At 43.2% G+C, this 24,250-nt stretch overlaps 1 protein-coding gene across 1 annotated transcript in view; it reads right to left on the reverse strand.

The window, feature by feature from the left end:
- LOC128733006 (rapamycin-insensitive companion of mTOR) overlaps nt 1–22,639 on the reverse strand; it is a 48,365-nt gene extending 25,726 nt beyond the window's left edge. The window contains exons 1-3 of the mRNA XM_053826528.1: nt 22,441–22,639; nt 9,109–10,661; nt 8,478–9,047 (exon numbers count right to left, since the gene is read on the reverse strand). Coding sequence (XP_053682503.1) covers nt 8,478–9,047; nt 9,109–10,661; nt 22,441–22,489 — 2,172 coding nt within the window. The 5' untranslated portion in view covers nt 22,490–22,639. The remainder of the gene's footprint in view (nt 1–8,477; nt 9,048–9,108; nt 10,662–22,440) is intronic.
- Between the last annotated feature and the right edge of the window lie 1,611 nt (nt 22,640–24,250).

The raw sequence follows: 24,250 nt of genomic DNA on the forward strand, positions 1-24,250 counted from the left end.
GATGCGATCCGTCGCCGTCAGATCAGAACAAATGAAAACCAGATTGAGCGATGTCTGATGAATTTGGCGGGTGAAACAGAACGTATAGCGGGTTTTGGTCTGAAACCATTGGAGAATAAAATTTTATTTAGGCTGCTCTATCATAGTTCGTCTTGCTTCTGCATCATCGGCATTTGTTCTCCTTTTGCTTCTAACCCTTTACAGACAATTTTATGATCTTTTTCTTACTCTTCTTCTGATAGTTTTCTGACCCTTTTCTAACGCTTTTTTGACGCTTTTTTGACTTACATTCTGATACTTTGCTGACCCTTTTCTTGATATGGACTTTTTTCTCACCATTCTTCTAACTTTTTTGTGACACCTCTTTGGTTTTTTTCTCTCCTTTCCTGACTCTTTTCCAACCACCTTTTCTGTTTCTTTTTTTAAGCTTTTATTTACTATTTTTCAGACTCGCTTTTAAATTTTTTCTGATTCTTTTAAGACGCTTTTTCTACAGTTTTTCTGATTAATTTTCTGTCCTTTCTCAGATTCTTTTTTTTTTTCACTGTCTATTTTTCTTTTTTACTGACTTCTTCTATTACTTTTTACTTTTTTTCTAACCCTATTTCGACCATTTGTCTAATTCTTTTTTTGACATTCATCTGAATCTTTTTTTCCAAACTTTTTCTGACCCCTTTCGGATCCTTTATCTGATTTTATTTCCGACTCTGTTTCTAACGTTTTTCTTACTATTTGCCTGACTCTTTTAGGACTATTTCAATGACTTTTACTCGAACTCTTTTTGCGACTTTTTACCTGACTCTTCTTCTGATCCTGTTCTAACCCATCCTTGACCCTTTTTCTAATTCTTTGTCATGCTTTTCGACTGTTTTAAGATTTTCTGTCTAATCCTTTTTTGACCAATTTCCAACCCCCTTTACTTACTCTTTTACTAATTTTGCCTACCCTTTTAAAACTCTCAATCTCTCTCTCTCTCTCTCTCTCTCTGATTTGCGCATTCACTCTTTTGGGAGACTTTACTCCTTCGTTTATTCTAATTTCGCCCTCTTTTGATGATATTCATATTTATTTTCTGGTCTTTTTCTTATTCTTCGTCTGACATTTTTCTAACTCTTTTTCTCGCCCTTTAAGACTGACCATTTTGCAACTCTTTCTGATTCCTTTAAGATTCTTTGTGCTTCGTCTTACTGTATTTTTGACTCTTGATCTGATGCATTTTTCTAAACTTTTTCCGACTTTTCTTGACTGACTCGTTTTTCACTTTCTCTCTGATTCTTTTTCATATTCTTTTTTTCTGATATTTCTTATCTTTTTCTGATACCTTTTCTGGTTTTTTTTTCTGTTCCTTTTCTAACTTTTTTCTGACGTTTAGAACTCTTTTTTGACTTCAACTTTTTTCTATTAATTTTTGACTCTTTTTTCCTACCTCTTTTCTGACCTTTATAGGACCCCTTTGACACTTTTTCAAAAAAAATTCTGGCTTATTTCTGACTCTTTTTGAACTCTAGACCTAAGATTTTTTTTACCATTTTTTTAACTCTTTTTCTGACTCTTTTAAACTCTTCTATAGTTTTCTCTTCAACCTGCTTCGCGATTTATTATCTGATTCTTTTAAGATTCTTTGTGCGATCTTCGCTTTACTCTATTTCTGATGCTTTTCTAAACTTATCTTAAAACTTTTTCTGGCTTTTTTTAACTTTTTTAAAACATTTTTTGGCTTTCTCTCTGATTCTTTTTCTGCTCCTTTTCTGACTCTTTCCAACCCTTTTTCTGATACCTTTTCTGACTTTTTTTTTGATCCTTTTTCGACTCTTTTCTAACTCTGTTTCTGGCTTTTTTTCTACCTCTGCATCTACCTACCTACCTACCTACCTACTGACCTCCGATCTTGTTCGTGATTCTTTTCCTGGCTTTTATATGGCACCTTTCCGACTCTTTCCTGATCCTTTTCCTGATATTTTTGTTTACTCTTTTTCTAACCTTTTATCTGACGCTTTTTTCGACTTTTTTGTACTGTTTTTCTGATAGTTTTTTTTTTAATTTTTATTTGACTCTTTTAAAATTATTTTATGGCACTCTCTCTTCGACCCTTTTTCCAACTTTTTTTAGCTCCTTTTCCAGAAAATCTTCTAGCTTATTTCTACTGTTTCAAGACACTCTTTCTGACATTTACTTTACTCTTTGCGGGTTCTTTTTCGGTCTCTTTTTCCGACCCTTTACGACTGTTTATCTTCGGATTTTTTCGATTCTTTACCTTATTGAACTCTTCCTTTTGAAACTCTTTTTTGGGTTTCTCTTCGACTCATCTATCAACTGTTTTTAGCTACTTTTCAGATCCATTTCTGGCTTATTTCTGACTCTTTTAAGGGCGTTTTCTAACTGTTTTTCTGGTTCTTTTTCCATCTTTCTTTTTCGGATTCTTTTAAGATTCTCTGTGCGATCTTCATTTTACTGTATTTCTGACTCTTTCGGATGCTTTTTCTAACTTTTTTTTCTGACTCCTTTAAGACTTCTTTTTGGCTTTTCCCTGGGTCTTTTTTCATATTCTTTTTCTGACTCTTTCAAACCCTTTTTCCGATACCTTTTTCTCTGATCTTTTCTGACTTTTTACAGAACTCTTTTTCTGACCCTTTTCCGACTCTCTACTACCTCTGCCTCTACCTTTTTTTCTAACTTGTAACCTTAATGGTGATTCTTTCCGACTTTTTTCGGATTTTTCCGACCCTTATTCTTAACCTTTTTCTGACTTTTTAATTTTTTTTTCTGATTCAAAACTTTTTTGACTCTCCGATTTATTTTCCAGCTTTTTTGAGCTCCTTTTCAGATTCTTTATTAGAAACTTTTATGACCTCTTTCTGACTCTTTCAAAACTCTTTTTCTGATATTTCTAACTGTTTTTCTGGTTCTTTTTCGGTCCCTCTTTCTGATCCTTTATGACTCTTTATCTAACGGACTCGTCTCTTTTGACTCTTTATCTAATTTTTTGCTGATTTTTCTGATTTAAACTATTTTACGGTTTTTCTGTTACACTTTCTGGTTAACTCTTTTTGTGACTCGTTTTTCAATATTTTGCTAGCTCTTGTTCGGTCTGATTTTCTGGCCCTTTTCTAACTCCTTTCTAGCTCTTTCGAACTATTTTCCTTACTTTTCTCTAAACCTTTTCTGACTCCTTTCCTAATGTTTTTCTAACTCTTTTTATGATTTTCTCTCTGATTATTTCTGCGACTTTTGGACTGACCCTTTTCTGGACCATTCCTGAACCCTATCTGGCTCTTTTTCTAAGTACTTTCTGACTCATTTAAGACTCATTTTTTGACTTTCTCTCTTTTTTGTCAACCCTTTTTCTGAATTTTTTTCTGACCTTTTTCTAATTATTTGCTAACTCGTTATGACTCTTTTTCTAACCTTTTTCTCATTTATTACCTTTTATGACCCTCTTTCTGGTTCTTTTTCACTCTTTTTCCTACTTTTTTAAGACTCTTTGTCTTACGCTTTTCTGACCCATTTTGTCACTCTGTTTCTAATTTTTTCTGACTCTATTTCTGATTCCTTCCGATGCTTTCCATCTAAATCTTCCGAGATTATTTTTTTGCCTTTTACTGTCACTCTTTTTCCAATTTTTTCCCGATTTATTTTTCAGTTTCTGGCACTTTTCTAAACCTTTTTCAGGCTATTTTTCTGTCTTTTTGTTGTTTCTGAATCTTTTTTGATTTCTTTGTTACTCTTTTTATGAGATTTTTGACTCTTTTCTGGCCTTATTATTCTTTTCTGACTCTTTTGCAGTCTTTTTCTGATTCTTTTTCTGGCTATTTTTCATGCTCTTTTTTATTCCAAACCTTTTCCGATACTTTTAGAATTTTTTCAATTATTTTTGACTCTTAGCTAACTCTTTTTTACCCTTGGCTGACCCCTTTCTGACCGCTGACTTTTTTTTTACTTAAAAAACCCTTTTCCAGCAGGGCTACTCTGGGACTTTGTCTTTTTATTTTTTTTCTGACTCTCCGTTTTCTTTCCTGCTACTCCCTGACTGTCTTTCTGACTTTCTCTTGTTCTAACGCTTTTTCAGACGATTTAGCTGATTTCTTTTTTGACTTATTTCCGAATATTTTTCTGGCACTTTTCCAATCTCTCTCTGACTATTTTCGGATTCATTTTTTTAAATCTCTTACTTCATTTTTTCTGACTCTTTTTATGACTCTTTTCGAACTCCTTTCTGACCCTTTTTCTGACAACTATTCCGATTCACCTTGTTCTTTACCGATCATCTTTCTGAAGCCCCTTCAATGATAAGGCAATGGAGATCATACCGGTAATGACACACACTTCCAGAGATATGGTTCGACCACCACCCTCATGCCCAGGCTTGTCCTGCACTCAGTGAACTTGTTTTGCTTTTTTAACTGTAACACCTCAGCCAAGCAAAATTCGAAAATATTATATATGGGGCATTTATACAGTAAATTATTATCCATAATATTGCTGAACTTGTTAAAATATGCAACGTACATCGGCACCTCCTTCAATCTTCTGGCAGCACTGCTTTTATCGAATGCGTACATACAACTATACTCTTCCTTTTATATTCATTCTTATACGAGCACTTGAGTGACGCGGTCATAATAAAATTACTTTCGATAGATATTCCGTGTTTAATTTCGTTATTACCCATAACAGGTTATGCGCCCAGAAACGAAATCCACAGCGCGAATAATAGAACTGTAGTAATAAAACTGTGTTAAGTGCCTGTAAAAATCATGGCAGACGCAAAATTCGTAGTGGAAAAGTTAGGTGACACAAACTATGCTACGTGGCGTTTTCGTATGGAGCTGCTTCTCATCAAGGAGGAACTATTTGAAATGGTTTCTTGTAATAAGCCGGAGAAGCCGGATCCTGCTTGGTTGGTGAAAGATGGAAAAGCACGTGCAGTTATTGGACTTGCTTTGGAAAATAATCAACTAACGCATGTGATGAAGGCTGAAAGTGCGAAAGATATGTGGGAGGCTTTAAAAAGATTTCACCATCGGTCCTCGCTAATAAATAAAATTCACGTGTTAAAGCAGCTGCTCCGCTTACAACTTGAAGAAGATGGAAATATGGCGGACCATATCGCCAGCGTTATGGAATTGTCGCAGCGCTTGGAGGCGATGGGTGATACGTTAAGTGGTTTTTGGATGGTAGCCATCTTACTTTCTAGTTTACCACAGTCTTATGATGTCTTGATCGTCGCTTTAGAAAGCAGGAGAGATGAAGAACTCGATTTAGAATACGTTAAAGGAAAACTTCTGGATGAATGGAGACGAAGGAATGAAAATTCGGTTCATCAAAATAAAGCGTTGAAAACGGATGTTGGAAAGCCGTTTGGATGGCGAGACTCGAAAAAAACATGCCATTATTGCAAAATCGAGGGACATTTTCGCCGAGATTGCCGCAAATTAGTCGAGGACCGAAAGAAAAACGAGCGTAATGAACAAAATGCGAAGATAACGAAACAGCAAGAAGAAGAATTTTGTTTTGCTAGTGGAGACGCATCTGGAAGTGGCGGTGTGAAATGGTTTTTGGATTCGGGAGCCACGTCACACATGGCAAAAGACGTTTCGGATTTCAAAGCGGATACAGGTATATCAATCACACTGGCTGATGGAAGCAAGGTTTTGTCGAGTGGATCCGGTAATGTTCGATTGACTGCTGTTGATGGAGAGGGAAACCCTCGGGAAGTTTTGGTGAAGGAAATTTTGCGCGTACCATCTCTAAGCGGTAATTTACTTTCGGTTAGTAAAATGACTGACGAAGGATGCATAGTAATTTTCGAAAAACATGGATGTAAAGTGATTAAGGATGAAGTCGTTATAGCGGTAGGCGAACGCAAAGCTAGTTTGTACCAGCTGAAGGAGTACACAAAGGCGTTGCTGGTTGCAGTTCAACATCAAGAAAACTGTCAACATATGTGGCATCGAAAATTAGGTCATCGCGAACCTGGTGCCATCGAGCAGATTGTACGAAACGAGTTAGGATTAAATTTGAATCTGATTGACTGTGGAATTCGATCGGTATGCAAAATCTGCTGCGAAGGAAAAATGAGCAGAGCACCATTCCATGCATCTGAGACAAAAACGGATTCTGTTCTGGACTTGGTGCATACCGATCTCTGCGGTCCGCTAGAGACGCCGACGCCAAGAGGAAATCGGTTTATTATGACAATGATTGATGATTTTTCTCGATATACCATAGTATATTTGCTAAAACATAAAAGTGAAGCAGAGTTCTCAAATATTTGTACACAACTTGTGATTTGAAATTGATGTTCAATGGAAAGAATCCTTGTCTACAGGGTTTTGCTGATTCTGATTGGGCCGGTGATTCAGCAACACGCAAGTCGACCAGCGGATATGTTTTTATCTATGGTGATACAGCGGTTTCTTGGTGTAGCCGTAAGCAGACGTGCGTTTCACTGTCATCGATGGAAGCGGAATATATTGCACTTAGTGAAGCTTGTCAAGAAGCAATATGGCTTAGAATGCTTTTACAAGATCTCGGCGAACGACAAGTCGATGCTACGATTATCAATGAAGATAACCAGGGATGCATTGCTTTTGTGAATGCTGGCCGAACATCAAAGAGGTCGAAACACATCGAGACGCGCCAATTCTACGTGAAAGACGTTTGTGACCGTGGTGAAGTGAAACTGCAATTTTGTCCATCGGAGCGAAACACAGCTGATTTATTTACGAAACCACTCGGTGTTTCAAAACTGATGCAGCACAGTGACGCTTTAGGTTTGTCATCAAATTAGTTCAGCCGTATGACGTTGAGGAGGAGTGTTAAAATATGCAACGTACATCGGCACCTCCTTCAATCTTCTGGCAGCACTGCTTTTATCGAATGCGTACATACAACTATACTCTTCCTTTTATATTCATTCTTATACGAGCACTTGAGTGACGCGGTCATAATAAAATTACTTTCGATAGATATTCCGTGTTTAATTTCGTTATTACCCATAACAGAACTAAGTATTGCTCTATCTTTAGTATTTACGGCGCACTCCCAGTTCACACTGGAAGCGCACCTTGGTGCTTTCGAATTACTGCCTTTTGTTACTTCTAAGATATTCGTAAACTGCGTTGAAAGCTGCAATCCGATTTTCACATAAAGTGTGTGGTTTATCAGGTAAGATCGGAACTATTCTACATGAGTAGGTGAGGTTGTAGATTCATACATATTTCGATTGCAACACCAGACGATAGAATTTACTACAAATCTACACGGAATAGACATAATTGTCCAACCAGGTTTCAGCCAATACAACAACGTCGTAGTCGTCGTCGCAAGCAAGTCGTCAATTTTAGTCAAAGTTCACGAACGTTCTGGCAGTATATCAGATGTCCATCGGTTGGAGTGCCGTCTTCAGCAATTCCCTCGGCAGCAATTTATTCCGGAATATTTTCAGATACTCCCAATACAGCTCAAAATTGACTGAAGTTTTTTTTTTTTAATTTCCGAGCTCAAAATTCTTAAAATGGTTGTCAATGCCGTCAAAAAAAATCAATACCTGTGAGGATTTTTTTTATTTTTCTCTCTAGAATATGCATTGAAACGCTCTGTCTTTTGGCGAAACTTTTTTTTCCGTTATGCCAGCTGGCGATAGGTCTTCAGCCTCATCAATCTAATGAATGGCAATGACAGATACTTATATTCTCGGATGAATGCCTAGTATTAAACCTACAGGTTCGGGTCTCGTTGCAGTCGCTTCTCCAATGGTTGAAGCAATTCGCCTGGTACGATTTTCAGTAAACTAAAAACGGATTAAACGGCAGTCTTGTATTAGATCAACCAGTAAAGTGGAGGAGCATCTCTTGTAGGATTTCCAAACTTTTGAATTTTTTGGAAATCGTTGGGGATTTTTTTTGTATTCTTCCCTTCTTTTCCATCAGATAATGGCTTAGTCGGTCCTTCTTGATATCCGTTCAGTTTTGCAGTTTCTAGTATGTACTCCATTTCACTTCGATCCCCTAGCTCATTCGAAGGTAAAGTATATTTTTCTTCCAGTTTCGACGTCCAGTCGTCGACGTATCGCCACCATTTTACGAAACTATTTTTTTTCCAATTTATTTTCAAGATTAGCCATCATAAACAGTTAGCACAAGAACGCTGATAGAGGATTACCCATTGGTGCACCTTTTACCTGTTTGTAAATGTTACCCTTGAATGTGCAGTAGGTTCTCCTTCACACACAATCGCGTCAGCTTCAAAAAACCTCCTATTTTTCTTCTCCATGCATTGTCCCCATGTTGTTTTAACAGGCAATCTTTCAATATGCTTATCGATTCTTTCACAGGAATGCTAGGGAATAACACTGTTGCATCGAAAGAGACCATTGTATCGTCTTCTGTTAGTTCTCCCGATGTTTTTAGTTATTCGATGAATTCCCCTTTGCTGCTGACCGGGGAGATTAAAAATACAATCTCATTTCTACTCACCTCCTGACTCTGCTGCAACCAATCGATCAGCTCCAGGGCCGCCGTCACGTACGCCGGCAGCTGCCGGTTATTCCCCGTCAAATCCTGATGCGAGAACCGATTATTGCTCGGCTTAAAGTAATCGATGATCCTCCGAATGAAGCGCGTATTCTGGTCGTCCAGTTTGCTGCCCAAGCTGTCCGATCGGAAGATCGTTATCACGATGTCCCAATCCCACATATTGGCATCCTTGTTGGCCAGTACGTTCGAGTCCTTGATGAGTCGTTCGTTTTCTTTGAGATTATCGAAAAAGTGCAGCACGAAACGGGCCCGTTTCAGATTGGACCGCTTGCCAGCGGCTCCGGACTGCGGCTTGCTTCCCGCTACGCCGATGCTGCTATCGTCCAGCGAGGAACCGTTGGGAAGACTACCGGTAAACAGGTAGCCCAATCGACCGCCAACGCCACTGCCACCTCCTCCTCCGGAGGAGCTTCCCGTTGATCCTACCGAGTCGTGTCGAGTGCGTTTGCTGCCAAAACCAGAAACGCTGTCCAGAGTGGCATATTTAGTTGCCGGTAGTGGAACTGCCTCCTACAAAACAAAAAAAAGAGGATTATTATCGGGGTTAAGTACAAGAAATGAGACGACTTACATGTGAACTCAGCTCCCGTTTGAACATCCTGGTGTTAATCAGGTCGCCACTCTGAATGATACAGTCGAGAAACAGCGAATAGGAAGCGGGTCGATTTTGCAGCATTTGATGGAACTGCTGCAGGGCCGCTATGGCCGCTTTGGCCTGATGATTGCCTTCGGTCGCTTTCGAGATTAGCGTTGGCAGCGTGCTGGAGGGTGTCGAATTGCAAATTTCCGCCGGCAGCAGCAGATGCATTTGGTGTAGGATTTTACCGAGCAATATCGTCGCCCGGACCGAGATGAACGTGTCGCTGGAGACGATCACTTCGACCAGCGCATTCAGCAGTCCGTTTTCGATGAAACAATAGAGGAGCAGCGCGAGGTGTATGTCGGGAACGTTTGGCACACGGCTGGCCAGAGACGGAAGCACGGCGGTGCCTTCGGCAGCGACGAACCCTTCATTCAATCGCCACGAGTCCTGAAATTCGGCAGGATCCACCACCGAGAAAGCTACGGAATACTCGTCCGTCCAGACTGGCTGCGGAAGCCCAAGCAGTTCGTACAAAAGATCGAGTACAGCTTTTCGGACCTCCAATTGGTTTAGGTAGAGGATGTCGATGATGGCCTTCAACCCGGAAGGCTTTGCCGGGTTGCAGAACTCGAGCGTTCCAGCCCAGCTGCGGAGAACGGAAAGCAGAGCCAATCGACTGCACGTAAATCGAAGATCACGTGCATCCTTGTTCTTATCCATGATGCCTAGCCGATAGGTAAAGTCACAGTACGGTGCCGCTAGGCAATCCAGCCGAACACCGGCAATCTGCCGCGTTTTTGGCCATTCCAGTAGATGCAGCAAAACCCCGCACAAACTCTCCGCTATTCGTGGACTGTGACATTCCAATACGTTTCTGGTAATTACGCTGACCCCTCCGCAAACGATCAACAGCTTCGAGTTCAGCACTCCGATCTCGCAGAGCGTTGCCAAACATGCTCTAAGCATTCGATCTTCCCGGTCCACATTGACAGCCCGATCTTCGGCTCCGCTTTCGCCAAGCGAAACCAAGCACCTAACCGCAGCCGGACTGACCAGTTCCGGCGCTATAACCAGCTGCTTTCGGATCAACTTCAACGCCTGTACCCGTTCTTCCTCGTTTTTCAACAACACATCTAAGCTTCTGCATATTAAATGCCCCAGCTGAAGGTCGTTCAGCGCCCGCACATCGCCGGGGGTCATCAGCAGGTGTCGGGTTGCCCGCAGGGCTCCAGCACGGATCTGCGTGAACTGATAGCCCAGCGAAGCGCTGATACAGTACAGCCACTCGGCCGTGCTGAAACCGAATGCCGCTTCCCGTTGTAGCAGCAGCTTCCGCTGGGGACTGCCGACCAGCAGCGAGCAGCTCCCGATGGCATTTTCCTTCTTCCAACGTTCGATCAGCTTGACCAGCCCGTTCAGCAGGCTGAGCCGTTTGTTTTCGTTCGTAGAGCGCGCACTCAGTGCCGCATAGATGTCCGATGCGTTCTCCCGGATCGATTTGACCGGATCCAGACGGTAGCAGTCCTCCGGCGGAGGGCGACCTTTTGCGTTTGGAAAAAAAAAGAAAAGGAAAAAAAATTGTCAATTTCCATTGAATTTAAATCCCAACAACGGACGGTGATGAGAACGTTGAACCCTGCGTGAACTCCTGAATACTTTTATTTAATTTACATTTATTTTTATTCTACACGGACAGCCGGTGTTGGTCGGTCGTTCTGATTGCGAAACTTTTATTTATTCTGATATCCAATTGTGTGTACCGACCGGCCGCCACCACCATCATCATCAGCGAAAATATGTCAACAAGCTTTGTCAAACATCTCCTCATCAGTCTATCAGTATTTTGATGGGATTCCATCGGGTCGCGTTACATCTTCACGTTCAAAAATAGAACGCACTTCAAGGTAGGGTACCCTCCCACCCGCTTACAGTGTGCGCGGCCGGTTATTGGTGTGATTTGACCCTATTCTAGTGCCGCCCCTGCCACGGCAGCAGGCATGCCGGTGCGTGCTGCTTTCGCTCTCTGATGGGGAACAGCTAGGATGAAAATGGATATGAATGTGATTGACAGGCCGGGTCAATCGACCACCAGTAGATGCGATGGTGTTTATTCTGGTTCTTTACTCAATGCATGGAATGCAGTGACTGTAAAGCCGTAATTATCGTAACAATCATCTAATAGAAAATATATTAAAAGTGCCTAGAGCTATTCCTAAGATGAAAGATTGAAAGACTCAACCAACGATGATCGATTGTGATCATAAACCTTTTAGCCATTCCCTTCGTGATTAACATCTCTATTCCCGGATTTGTCAAGTATTAAGACTCACTTGTTATCTATCCAATGCTGAGCAGATTTCTTGTTTGTTCAATCCATTGACGAACTTCCCCAAAGTAACAACTTCGTTCTCGAAAATTACCTTTTCGTTCGTAAAAGTAACCCTTTTATTATCTTCACTCGATTTAATTATCGAAAGTGATACACGCTTCGTAGTCCGAAGGTTTCCATTAACTTTTGCATTTGTTTCTGTGACTGGTTTATGCAACTCCTCTTCTTCCGACAGCGACTTGTTATTCGCTCTGTGGTCGCTTGCTCCTGAATCTGCTATGGCTGTGATTATTTTGCTTCCTGTCAATTCTCATCACGTATACTCTCTTGGTCTCTGTCTTGTTCTGCAAACGTATTTCTTTGTCATTGTACTTTTGCAACAGTGGACATTTACTCTTATAGTGTCCAATTTCATTGCATCCGAAACATCTCCTGGTCAACTTTTTAGACTTTAGTGCGAAGTTGTGATTTTTCTCTTCTTCGGGTTCATCAACTTTTGCGTCCAGGAATACCTGCTTTAATTTGGCGATTGTTTTCTTACAGAGCTCTTCGTGAGATTGGATCATTAGTGACCCCTTGATAAATTTGACCCCTTGATAAACCCCTTGACAGCTCCCTGAGCACTAAATCAACTCTTCAAATACCTATTCCAGTGTTTGTAGGTTCTTATGCTTTATACAAAAGAGACGGTCTCGCATATTAATAATTGCGGCTGTACCGGATTTCTGGTACGTCTTTACAAGAACGTCCATGACTTCCTTTGCATATTCCAGACCGATGACCTTGTTCAACACATCGTTGTTGATCAGCATAATAATTTCATCCATGGCTTCAATGTCTTCGAATAATCGCTTCTGCAGCTTTACCTTTCTTGCTATCTCCTGCTCAGGAGTAGCTCCTTTTTCTGGTTTGTAGAATATTTCCTTCATCGGCGTACGCAGCAATGTGTATTAGCTGCATTTTTGCCAGGCGATGCTCCACCCTCCACTTCCAGACTGGGAAGGTGGCTTGTTTGCCATCGAAGATTGTTTTCCGATCGAAGTCTCGTACTGCGTTTCTATCCGACATGTTGGCAGAATCGAAGTATACCGAGAATCACCCGGTTAACCACCGAAAGTACCACGTACAGCAGTACTGCTGCAATCGTATCAAAAGATGTAATGTCCCGTAGGTAAATTATACTCTGGAACCATTCGATTAACCACCGAAAATACACGTTCAGCAGTTTTGCTGCAACAGTATCAAAGGGTCTGACACCCCGAGAGTAAAGTAAACTCGGGAATTATCCGGTTAACCACCGAAAATACCACGTCCAAAGAGTCCGATGTCCCACGAGTAAATCGAACTCGGGAACCGTCCGGTTAACTACCGACAATATCACGTTCTGCAGTTTTGCTACAATCGAATCAAAAGATGTGACGTCCCGCAAGTAAAATGAATTCGGGAACCATCCGGTTAACCACCGAAAATTTCACGTTCAGCAGCAGTACTGCACCAGGGTCAAAAAACCTGAAGTCCCGCAAGTAAATTGAGCTCGGCAACTATCCAGATTGAACCTCTTTCACCGATTAAGGGGTGGGAAAGAGTGGAAAGGTAAGGGGGGGGGGGATACGTGGCTACGCTTAACAAGTCGTCGTAGTGACTCCTACCTTTTGTCCAATGTCGGTCGATTTTCATTACTTTCCCCTACCGTCGCTTCATCAATTGTAGAACCATTGTTTCAAAAATTTTAATAAAATTTGTTTGACCGCATTTCAAGGTCAAGACTAAAAACTCGAGGTTGGTCTACTCTTTCACCGGTTGGCTACTTTTCCGCCAGGCTGGCAAAGGGTGAACATGTGCATTCCATAACCTCTGTTTATTAACTCCTATTCCTACCTCCACGAGGTGCCGGCTGGGGTACGCAACTTCGGTTGTCGTATGCTAACAGGAAAGGTGGCACAGTGGCTCCCGCCCACATTAAGATGGAAGCTCCATCAGCGGGATAAGGACCTTAGCCTACTGTACCAGAACATAAAAAAGTTACCGAAAATAAAAGAAGAAATCTCTCTGGATTATTGACAACGACCTTTAGCATGAAAACACGGACACGAATCCGAACAGCAGGGCAAGCTGGCTCAACTTGCAAGGGAAGTTAGCCGCCTGAAGCTTGAAATCTTGGGGCTGAGCGAGGTCCGCTGGCCGGGTACTGGCGAACACAGAACATCATCCGGGCAAGTCTTGCTCTACTCTGGCATACGAGGTGAAAATGCTTCTCGAGAAAGAGGATTTGGATTCCTACTGAGCCCAGGGGCACATGCGGCCCTGATGAAGTGGGAACCGATAAATGAGCGAATAATCGTTGCCAGATTTAGAACACGGGTTAGGAACCTTACGGCAATCCAGTGCTATGCGCCAACAGATGCTGCCGACCTGCAGGAGAAAGAGAGCTTTAACAGCCAGCTGAACAGCGTGGTTGAGAAAATCCCGAAGGGGGACATCCAAATTCACATGGGCGACTTCAACGCGAAGATTGGCTCAAACAACGCGGATCTTGAACGCGTCATGGGACGCCATGGCCTAGGAGAGATGAGCGAAAACGGGGAGCTGTTTACAGAATTCTGTGGTAATAACGACATGGTCATTGGTGGATCGCTCTTCCCCCATAGACCAGTACATAAAGTCACGTGGGTTTCCCGCGACGGCCGAACAGAAAACCAAATCGACCACATCTGCATCAGCCGGAAATGGCGAAGGAGCCTTTTTGATGTACGCAACAAACGCAACGCTGATATTGCATCCGACCATCATATTGTTATCGCTGAGTTACGTCTGCGCGTCGCACGTCGGCTAAGACAGCTGCCAGCCAACGATACGCCGAACTGGAGAGGGCTGATAAACGTGCTTGTAGGCGGGACAAGAGAGCCTGGAGTAACTCCCTAGCCGAACAAGGAGAAACCGCCGCCGCCAATGGTGATATCCGTTTGTTGTACGATATTTCTCGCCGCCTTAGTGGTGCCAGGATGAATGCAAAGATGCCGCTAAAAGACAGAGCTGGTCAACTATTGACTGACCGTACAGAACAGCTTAAGCGATAGACTGAACATTTTGAACAACTCTTCCGAGTTTCAAATGTCAGAGACCAACAAAACCAGCAGCGTATGATGCCTACAGTTCGTCGAATTAATCGCGTCAACTCGGAGGCGCCATCGTTGGATGCAATTGTAGCAGCCATCAAGAGTATGAAACCCGGGGATAGACTGTATTTCAGCCGAAATGCTCAAAGCTGACCCATCTTTGTCAGTCGAGATGATAAGGCAAGGCAAGGTTTTGCACGGCGGCGTCTTGTCTGACCCCATAAGGGTTACTGCTGGCGTGAGATAGGGCTGCATTTTATCACCGCTTCTGTTTCTCATCGTTATGGATGAGATATTTCGCTGCGACCGAGGTGTGCACAACAGTCGTAAATCAACGGGTGGCGGCGTTGTAATAGCAGTTCATCGCCAACTCAAGGCCTCCGTCTTGGAACACAACGATTGGTTACCTGTCGAGCAAGTTTGGATCACTATAAAGTATAAATTGGTGTAAACGCGGCAACGAATATCTGTTCGTCGACTCCAGTTCTTCAACACTTCCCCCGATCACCAATGAATTGCTCGACTGCTATAGCACAGCTACTTTGCAACAAATCAATAATATCCTCAACGAAAACGGACGCTGTTTGGATCTTTGCTTCTCCAGCATTCGCAGTCTTGCTCCAGAATGTGCGTTGGTACCGGCTCCTCTCGTCAAGGACGCGCTCCATCATCCACCATTACTAATTTCGATTCGTCAACATACATCGTCCAGGATGTCTAATACGCCACTGGCCGTGTACTACGATTTTAATCGTGCCGATTTTGACCTTATCCAAAGCACTTTAACGTGTATCGACTAGGATAGAGTCCGCGTGTCTTTGACTTTTTAGCATATTTTGAATTTCACATTATCGACTGCCACGTGCCTAAAAAAACGATACGCACAGAACCGTATCTACCTTGGATAAACGCTACGCTGCGTCGCCTCAAATCCGAAAAAAAGCTGCATTAAGGAGGTACTCAAGGTACAAGACCCAATCGCTGCGAAACCACTATCTGGCGCTCAACAGACGTTACAAAAAATTCAGTCGTCACTGCTTCCGTAAATACTTAAACAACGTCCAGCGCAGATTGAAACGTAGCCCTAAGTCATTCTAGAAATATGTGCATGCTCAACGAAAAGACGACGATCTTCCGTCAGCAATGTTCTTTGGAAACGACACTGCTACTGATATGGATATGGTTTGTCAACTATTCTCACGGAAATTCTCCAGTGTCTTTGTTAACGAAAGGCTGTCTGACACAGAAGGCTCGAATGCACTAGACAGCGTTCCCAATCTCGGCGACTCTCTCAATAACCTGACTATTGACGATGCTATGATTAGGCTGGCCGCTCTGAAGTTGAAAAGCTCTTCCTCCGGTGGACGACTAATCCGTCATCTACTTAGCTTATCCATTAGCTCATGTGTATTTCCTTCTGCCTGGAAATTCCCTTATATGTTTCCAGTTCATAAGAAGGGTAATAAAAGGAACGTGGACGTTTACAGAGGAATCTCCGTCTTATTTGCATTATCAAAACTCTTCGAGCTCGTTGTGATCGTACCAATTTCCTCGTTCGTCCAGCAATATTTGGCCGATGAACAACACGGATTAATGCCCATGCGCTCAACGACCGTTTCTCAGACAGAGGTCATTTTTACGGACCTCTCTGCTGCCTTTGATAAGCTGAATCATCAAACCGCTATCGCTAAACTGGACAAACTCGGCATTGGAGGGGCGCTACTCCAGTGGTTTAAATCGTATCTGTCGAATCGTCTCGTTAATGTATCTATCCACGGGTCCATTTCGCAGGCTTTCATCACCTTCTCTGGAATTCCGCATCTTCGTTTTCGTTTCTTTGGTTTTCCTTATCTATTTTAACGACATCAACGTAACGCTCAAAGGTCCTCGGCTTGCGTTTGCCGATGACTTAAAACTGTTGAACTGCAGAAGTAAATGACTCGTTTGATACTCTCGCACTTCAGGACCAGCTGTCGATATTTGCCGAATGGTGTAAAAACAATCGTCTAACATTGAACCCCGATAAGTGTGAAGTGATTACGTTCTCCAGAAAGCTCAATCTTCGAATACCGACAAGGATATCGGTGTACTACTCGACTCGAAACTGACCTTCAAACAACACGTTTCCTTCGTTGTCGACAAGGACTGCAGGAATTTGGGATTCATCATGCGTATCGCTAAAAACTTCAATGATATATATTGTTTGAAATCACTCTACTGTGCGTTAGTTCGTTCTAATCTTGAATACTGCGCACCCGTATGGAGCCCGCGTATTACCAAAACGTCGTCACCCAAATCGAGACAGTACAGCGGAGGTTCATTCGCTTTGCGCTCCGACGGCTACCATGGAACGACCCGATCAGATTACCAAGCTACGAACAGCGTTGCAGACTAATCAATCTGGACTCTCTGCAAAGACGTCGAGACGTAATCAAAGCTTTTTTATATCAGATGTTTTGACGTTCCGGATCGACTGCCCAAGGATATTAGAGAGAATCGACATTTCTGCTCCGCCTCGCTTAGCACGGAACAATTCATTTTTACGTATACCACACAGAAGAACCAACTGCAGCATCTTTAGCACTATAACTGGCTTACAACGCAATTTTACCCGTTTTGTATCCTGTTTTGACTTTGGCGTTAGCCGCAACGTGCTGAAATCTCGCTTCAGAACATTAGCTAGTAGTTTTTATTAGTCACTAGCTGACCCGACAAACTTCGTATTGTCACAAATTAAACTGTGTTGTACATAAATCGTGAATCTCGGATGACCTTTGTCACAATCTCGAGTTTTGCAAGTTTCTGAGGAGTTCATGGGTGGTTTAATATACAAATTTTCCTCACAGTAAAGTAGAAAACAACTCCCCCCATTGCTTAGCCTGATAAAATAAAGCGGATAGCATTAAAATATTCGCCATGATTATATAACATTTCGGCTGTGGACGAAAAAGGACTATGGATTGGAAACTCGGGACGTGGAACTGCCGATCTCTCAACTTCCAAGGGAGCACTCGAGTGCACTCCGGCGTATTAAAGAGCCGCAAGTCCGACGTCGTAGCGCTGCAGGAGGTGTGATGGAAGAACTCAACGGTACGTACGTTCAGAGATGGCCATACCATCTACCAGAGCCGCGGCAACACACACGAGCTTGGTACAGCTTTCATAGTGATGGGCGAGATGCGGAAACGGGTGATTGAGTGGTGACCAATCAATCCTCGAATGTGCAGGTTGAGAATCAAGGGCCGATTCTTCAATATAAGCATCATCAACGTGCACAGCCCTTACCTCAGAAGTACCGATGACGACAAGGATGAATTCTAAGCGCAGTTGGAGAGTGAATACGACCGCTGCCCAAAACATGATATCAAGATCGTCATCGGGGATTTCAATGCTCAGGTCGGGCAGGAGGAGGAATACAAACCGGTGATTGGAAGGTTCTGTGCACACCAGCAAACCAATGAAATGGGCCTAAGATTTATCGACTTTGCCGCCTCCAAGAATATGGCCGTACGTAGTACCTTTTTCCAGCACAGAATCCATCACAAGTACACCTGGAGGTCACCAAATCAGACAGAATCACAGATCGACCACGTTTTGATCTACAGTCGGCACTTCTCAGACATTGTCGACGTCAGATCTTATCGAAGCGCTAACGTTGACTCGGACCACTACTTAGTGATGGTTAAGATGCGCCCAAGACTCTCCGTTGGGTACAACATTCGGTACCGACGTCAGCCTCGGTTAGATCTCGCGCGGCTGAAGCAGCCAGACGTCACCGCAAACTACGCGCATTCACTCGAAGCTGCGCTGCCGTAAGAGGACGAGCTGGACGAAGCCCCTCTCGAGGACTGTTGGAACACTATCAAAAGAGCCATCAGCAGTGTAGCGGAGAGCTCCATCGGGCATGTGGCCCGGAATCAGCGGAACGACTGGTTTGACGATGAATGTAGGAGGGTGATGGATGAGGAGAACGCTGCGCGGGCGGCCAAGATGCGCAGTGCCACACGTCAGAACGTGGAAAGACACAAACAGAAGAAGAAGCAGCTAAACCAAATCTTTCGGGAGAAAAAGCGCTACCTGGAAGAGCAGGAATATGCAGAGTTGGAGGCCATCATGCAGCTAAAGAACAACAAGTCAGCTGGAAAAGATGGCATCGGAGCGGAGCTTATTAAAATGGGACCAGAAAAGCTGGCCGTTTGTCTACACCGACTAATTGTTAGAATTTGGGATACGGAACAGCTACCGGAGGAGTGAAAAAATTGGGTTATCTGCCCGATCTATAAAAAGGGCGACAAGTTGGACTGTGAGAACTATCGAGCGATCACCGTTCTCAATGCCGCTTATAAAGTTCTGTCCCAAATCATTTTCCGCCGTCTATCATCAATTGCGAATAGATGAGTGGGAACTTATCAAGCCGGCTTCGTCGAAGGTCGGTCTACAACGGATCAAATATTTACACTGCGGCAAATCCTCCAAAAGGGCCGTGAATACAGAGTTCCCACGCATCATTTATTCGTTGACTTCAAAGCCGCATATGATACCATCGACCGGAAAGAGCTATGGAAAATCATGGACGAGAACAGCTTCCCCAGGAAGCTCATCAAACTTCGGATTTCGGGTGGATTGTCAATTCATTCGAATCACACAGAGGGCTTCGTCAAGGTGATGGTCTCTTTCATGCCTGCTTTTCAACATAGCGCTACAAGGTGTTATGAACCGAGCGGGGCACGATATTCAACAAATCTAGTCAATTCGTCTGCTTTGCCGATGACATGGATATTATCGGCAGAACATTTGTGGCGGTGGCTGAACAACAGCACACCAGACTAAAGCGCGAAGCAGAAAAGTTTGGGTTAAAGGCAAATACGACTAAAACAAAGTACATGCGGAACCGACGCCGAACGACGCAGCTTGGGCAGTAGTATAATGATCGACGGCGATGAGTTTGAGGTAGTCGATGAATTTGTCTACCTTGGCTCACTGGTAACGGCGGACAATGATACCAGCCGTGAGAATCGCAGGCGTATTATCAGCGGAAGTCGTGCTTACTATGGGCTTCACAAGCAATTACGGTCGAGCAGACTAAGTGCCCGTACAAAGTGTACCCTGTACAAGACGCTTATTAGACCGGTTGTTCTCTACGGGCATGAAACATGGACAATGTTCGAGGAGGACCTTCGTGTGCTCGGAGTTTTCGAACGACGAGTGCTAAGAACGATCTTCGGCGGCGTACAGGAGAACGGAGTATGGAGGCGGAGGATGAACCACGAACTCGCACAGCTCTATGGCGAATCCAGTATCCAGTAGGTGGCTAAAGCTGGACGGATACGATGGGCAGGGCATGTTGCAAGAATGCCGGACAACTACCCTGCAAAGATGGTGTCCGCCTCAAATCCGGTAGGAACAAGACGACCAGGAACGCAGCGAACAAGATGGTTAGACCAGGTGGAGCGAGATCTGGCGGAGAGTACTCGGTGTCCGAGGAATTGGAGGGCGGTAGCCCTCAACCGAGTTACATGGAGAAACTTTGTTCAACAGGTTTTGTCTTAGGACGGCAAGCCACCTAAGTAAGTAAGTTGTCGAAGCAATTACCGTTTTAAAATCTTTCATTTTGTCATGACGGTATGCAGAATGTAAATTGACTGAAGTTTTTGAAGCGTCTTAGTGGAGTACGAAACCTGAAAATAAATAAAAAGAAAACTTATCCAATTTGATTCTACTAGGTATGTAGGTATATTTATTCGCGACAGATACATATTTCGCCTACGACTTGCAGGATAAGTTGGATTGGATAAGTTTTCTTTTTATTAAGTTTCAGAATGTAAATTATGGAATGGCGCCCTGCGGAAAAACGCAGTCCTTCGCCAAAAGTTCATAACTCTTGAACCAACCATTTTTGTATGGAAATGCATCGAATTATTCTGGTCACCCAACCTGAACCGACTTTCCACCGGTGGATAAATTCACTTGTTTCTTCAGAAAACTACAACCACGCCAAAAACCGCAAAATCCACACGGAGCTTCGAGCCAAAAAAAGTGAAAATAAACAACTGGCACAGGATTTTGACGCGACGTAGCTTCATCTGCACATGATCGGTTACGTTGGTTACGCTGCACTTACCGCCGTCGCCGCCTACTAACAGCAATCGATGCCCTTGGTGGCGTGATGATGTTATTTTGCTATTGCCAAACACAAGAAGAAAACAAATGAGCACTTTATTGAATTTTTAGGTATCGAGAAAGGTTCATCACTTTCCGTTTTTTTTTTGTACCGTTAGACTTTTTGGCTCTATTTTTGGGTTGATTGTTTTTCTTGTGACTGGTGCTCAACGGCGCACCGGCCGGAGTTAAAATTTTGTAACAACCGAACATCGACGGTACCGTGGTGCGGTATCGCATCGGAGATCGAATGCACTTTTCGCACGGCTTTTTTGTTTACGTTTTCAGATTCGGATTGGCTTGAACGGGGGCGAGCGGGCATGCATTCTTCAGTTGGCTGAGAGGCCGCCTGTGGCGGCGGCAGCGAAGTTGAAGCGTATTTGACGCATAGGCAGAGCATATCCTGTGTGCGTACAATTCTCTTTCTCTGCCACTTTCGGTACTACTACAATGATTGTAAAAGTAGTAGTAGTACTACTACTACAACTGCTGGAAGTTACCGGGTCATAGCGCAAGCCGTCCACGGTAGCCAAAGTGCACACACAAAAAAAAGAAAGAAAATATGAATAGACAGAAAGGCAGAAGTGAACTCCATTCGTCCGTAGCCGGAATGCGCACATCCGTTAGCGTGCCAGGGGATATGTGCATATTTATGGCCCTCTGCTTCACAACACATACGCGGCACCGAGATGGTGTTCAGTACCCGTGGTTTTAGCCAGCCAGTGCAATCAGAATGAATAGTTTTCTGTGTTGGCCTTTTCAAAACATCCAACTCAATCGGTTGAGCAAAAGACCATCAACATTGGTTAAGCAGAGGATAAAAACATATTTCAAATTGCCGTGGTTAAAACGTTCAAAATTTATTCTTGTCCTACGAATACCATATTGAGAGATGGTGGTAGGTCGCCGGATTGTTGTGATAATAAAAGTTTTGGTCAGCCAGACTCAACTTAAATGATGATAACGATAAAATAGCGCATTTGAGTTAGCATTAGTTTGACAGGCACAGCCTCCTACAATCTGCTGAGGATCGTAACTTCGGAATTTTGCAGTCACCCATTGACCACCCAGGGACAGACATTCCTTATAGAGTAGGTATGCTTCTCTTTGACCATAACTAGCTAAATAGAAATTTCTCATTTATGGATAAGTATCGAACAGGCAGTTAAATTTCAGGGCTGCAATAATCGGTTACATTCCTTGTTGAATTACTTTGCATTTCACAAACTATACATTCCAGTGATCTTCACTTTCACATCCCCTTCACTGATGGTCTTCCATTCACACATCCACCATTCTTCTGACTCTTTTCTCAATGAATCACATAGTAAACAATTCACCGTCCAGAGCAGATCGTAAAAGCTGGCAGCCCAGCACCGCACAAGCATTTTACTCGCCGCTGCCTGCCTCGGACGGCTCGTTCCCACCACCACCACACCCCTCACTAATTCCACAAACCGTACTCTTCATTTCATCCGTCATCCGGATGTTTATTGGCAAAGCATGACCTAATAACACGGGATGATTTTTCCCGTCTACCATCTTAAGCCGCCCCATTTTGAGGTTGTCCACGGGCATCCCGCACCGTGCCCTTTTCGGAGCAGGAAACGGTCGGAACTAAACCACAACGCATATTTTCTATTTTTTCACGACGCAATCACCATCATTCAACTAGCTGTGCCGTAGGCACTGGATGCAGACGGGCCTAATATTTACTTCTCTGTCGCTGGCTCCGATGGCGAATCATCCAGCTGGACATGGCCATCGTTTTCGCTTGCTGGCACTTTCGGCCCGTACCCGGTTCAACACTGTTCGTACGCGCGACACTTCGGTGCACCGTTTGGCACTAGACTTTACCACCGCGACGGGAAACTCTTTTCACAAACTTTATTCGAAAATTTTCTAATATTCGACGACGCACAAACACCGTTCTTCATGGTGACCGTCATCACAGGAGCACTCTTCAACTTAAACTTGGGTTCGCTTCGCATAATCGCATCGCCTCGCAGCAAAAAGGCAGCAAAATGATCGCCGCCGTCGTGCTTGCGGAGGCGCAGGGGTGCCAGAAGTTGGGAAATGCCTATAAGCGACCTGCGAGAATCGCGCCGACAGCCCGAGCAAAAACTGAACAAAAACCGAAATGACGAGAATTTCAAGGATATAGATTCACTCAAAATAATTTTCACGTCGAAATTACGGGAAAAGTTATATGAATATTTTCCATCTAACTTTTCCCGTACTATTTACGTGAATTTCACGTAGTTTGCATTAGTATGCGTGCATTTACGTGGAAATCAGATAGATGTTATTGTATTTTCCAATAATGTTTAACTGAAAGTCACGTAACTTCCTGTATAGAGAAATTTACGTAATTTTTCACGTGGAAGGGACGTGTGGATTATTTTGCGTGTTGGAAACTTTACATTTTGACGTAGAACTACGTCTTACCGCCAAGGTGTCAATCCAAAATTTGGATTCAAGTCAGCGTCACGAAAGAATGAAAGATTTTGTCTGTGCTAATAGCTTCCAATTTAGACTGGATTTTCATGGTTCGCATACCATTCGATTCATATAAAAAAATGCAGCAATTTTATGGCTTTCTTGAAAAAATTGTTTTACAATCGTGGGGTAGTGAAAATTAACGTAAACTTTTATGCCAAAACGATACGGACTTTCATTACAAACATCAAGCTTGTGGCTGGTACTACACTGTTTCAAGACAAAGAAGCAAAATAAACTTGCGGTGGTTGAGTATAGTCCTGCCGGGTTGACATGTAAAGTCTATTGAAATGAAATAAAAATCAGAGGGATTGTGTACAAGACACGACCGCATATGTAGGTTGCGCAGCACTACGTTAGTCTCTTTGTAGTGATAGTAGCATGCAGAGATGCCAATGTTCCTGATTTTTCAGGATTATCTAGATTTTTTGGTGTATTTCCTGATATCCTGACAAGTCGCTCTTTTATCCTGATTTTGAAAAAAAATTCTGATTTTTCCTGATTTTTTTGCATTTGAACTGAAAACCTGTAGAAACTCAACCCTCATTTGGGGGGCTCCGCAGCCGCAAGGTTACCGAGTCTGCTTTGACAAGCGTGGGTAGAACCAAACCTTTCGATGTCAAGTGACTTTAGTATGGGTCATTAACCGTGCGAAAAGGTGGATAGTTAAGTGTAAAGAATCTGACTAAAGAAAAGGCATTGGAGCTCAGTCACTCGCGGCCTCCTGTCATCACTAAACCTGGTTTGCTCAACGATGATTGTTGTGCGTGACTCTGTTCAAAGTTGCTAGGAAAAGGTCGAACAATATTTTTTCGAGTTCAACATTTAGGCGATTTTATGAACTGTACGATACAAATTTGATTGCCTGGTGTTTTTGTTAGGCAGCACGCATCGATTTCGTGATGATACGATGATATTTGTTGCCGTTTGCTTGCAGTCATTATTTTCAGTCGCGTTCACCGACTGATACTCCGCAAGTTTTCGAGCAAAAGATTCAGAAGGTTTCATCGAGATTCATGCGCACTTG

This window comes from Sabethes cyaneus, chromosome 1, assembly GCF_943734655.1.
Source record: "Sabethes cyaneus chromosome 1, idSabCyanKW18_F2, whole genome shotgun sequence".
In the NCBI taxonomy this organism is placed as follows: domain Eukaryota; kingdom Metazoa; phylum Arthropoda; class Insecta; order Diptera; family Culicidae; genus Sabethes; species Sabethes cyaneus.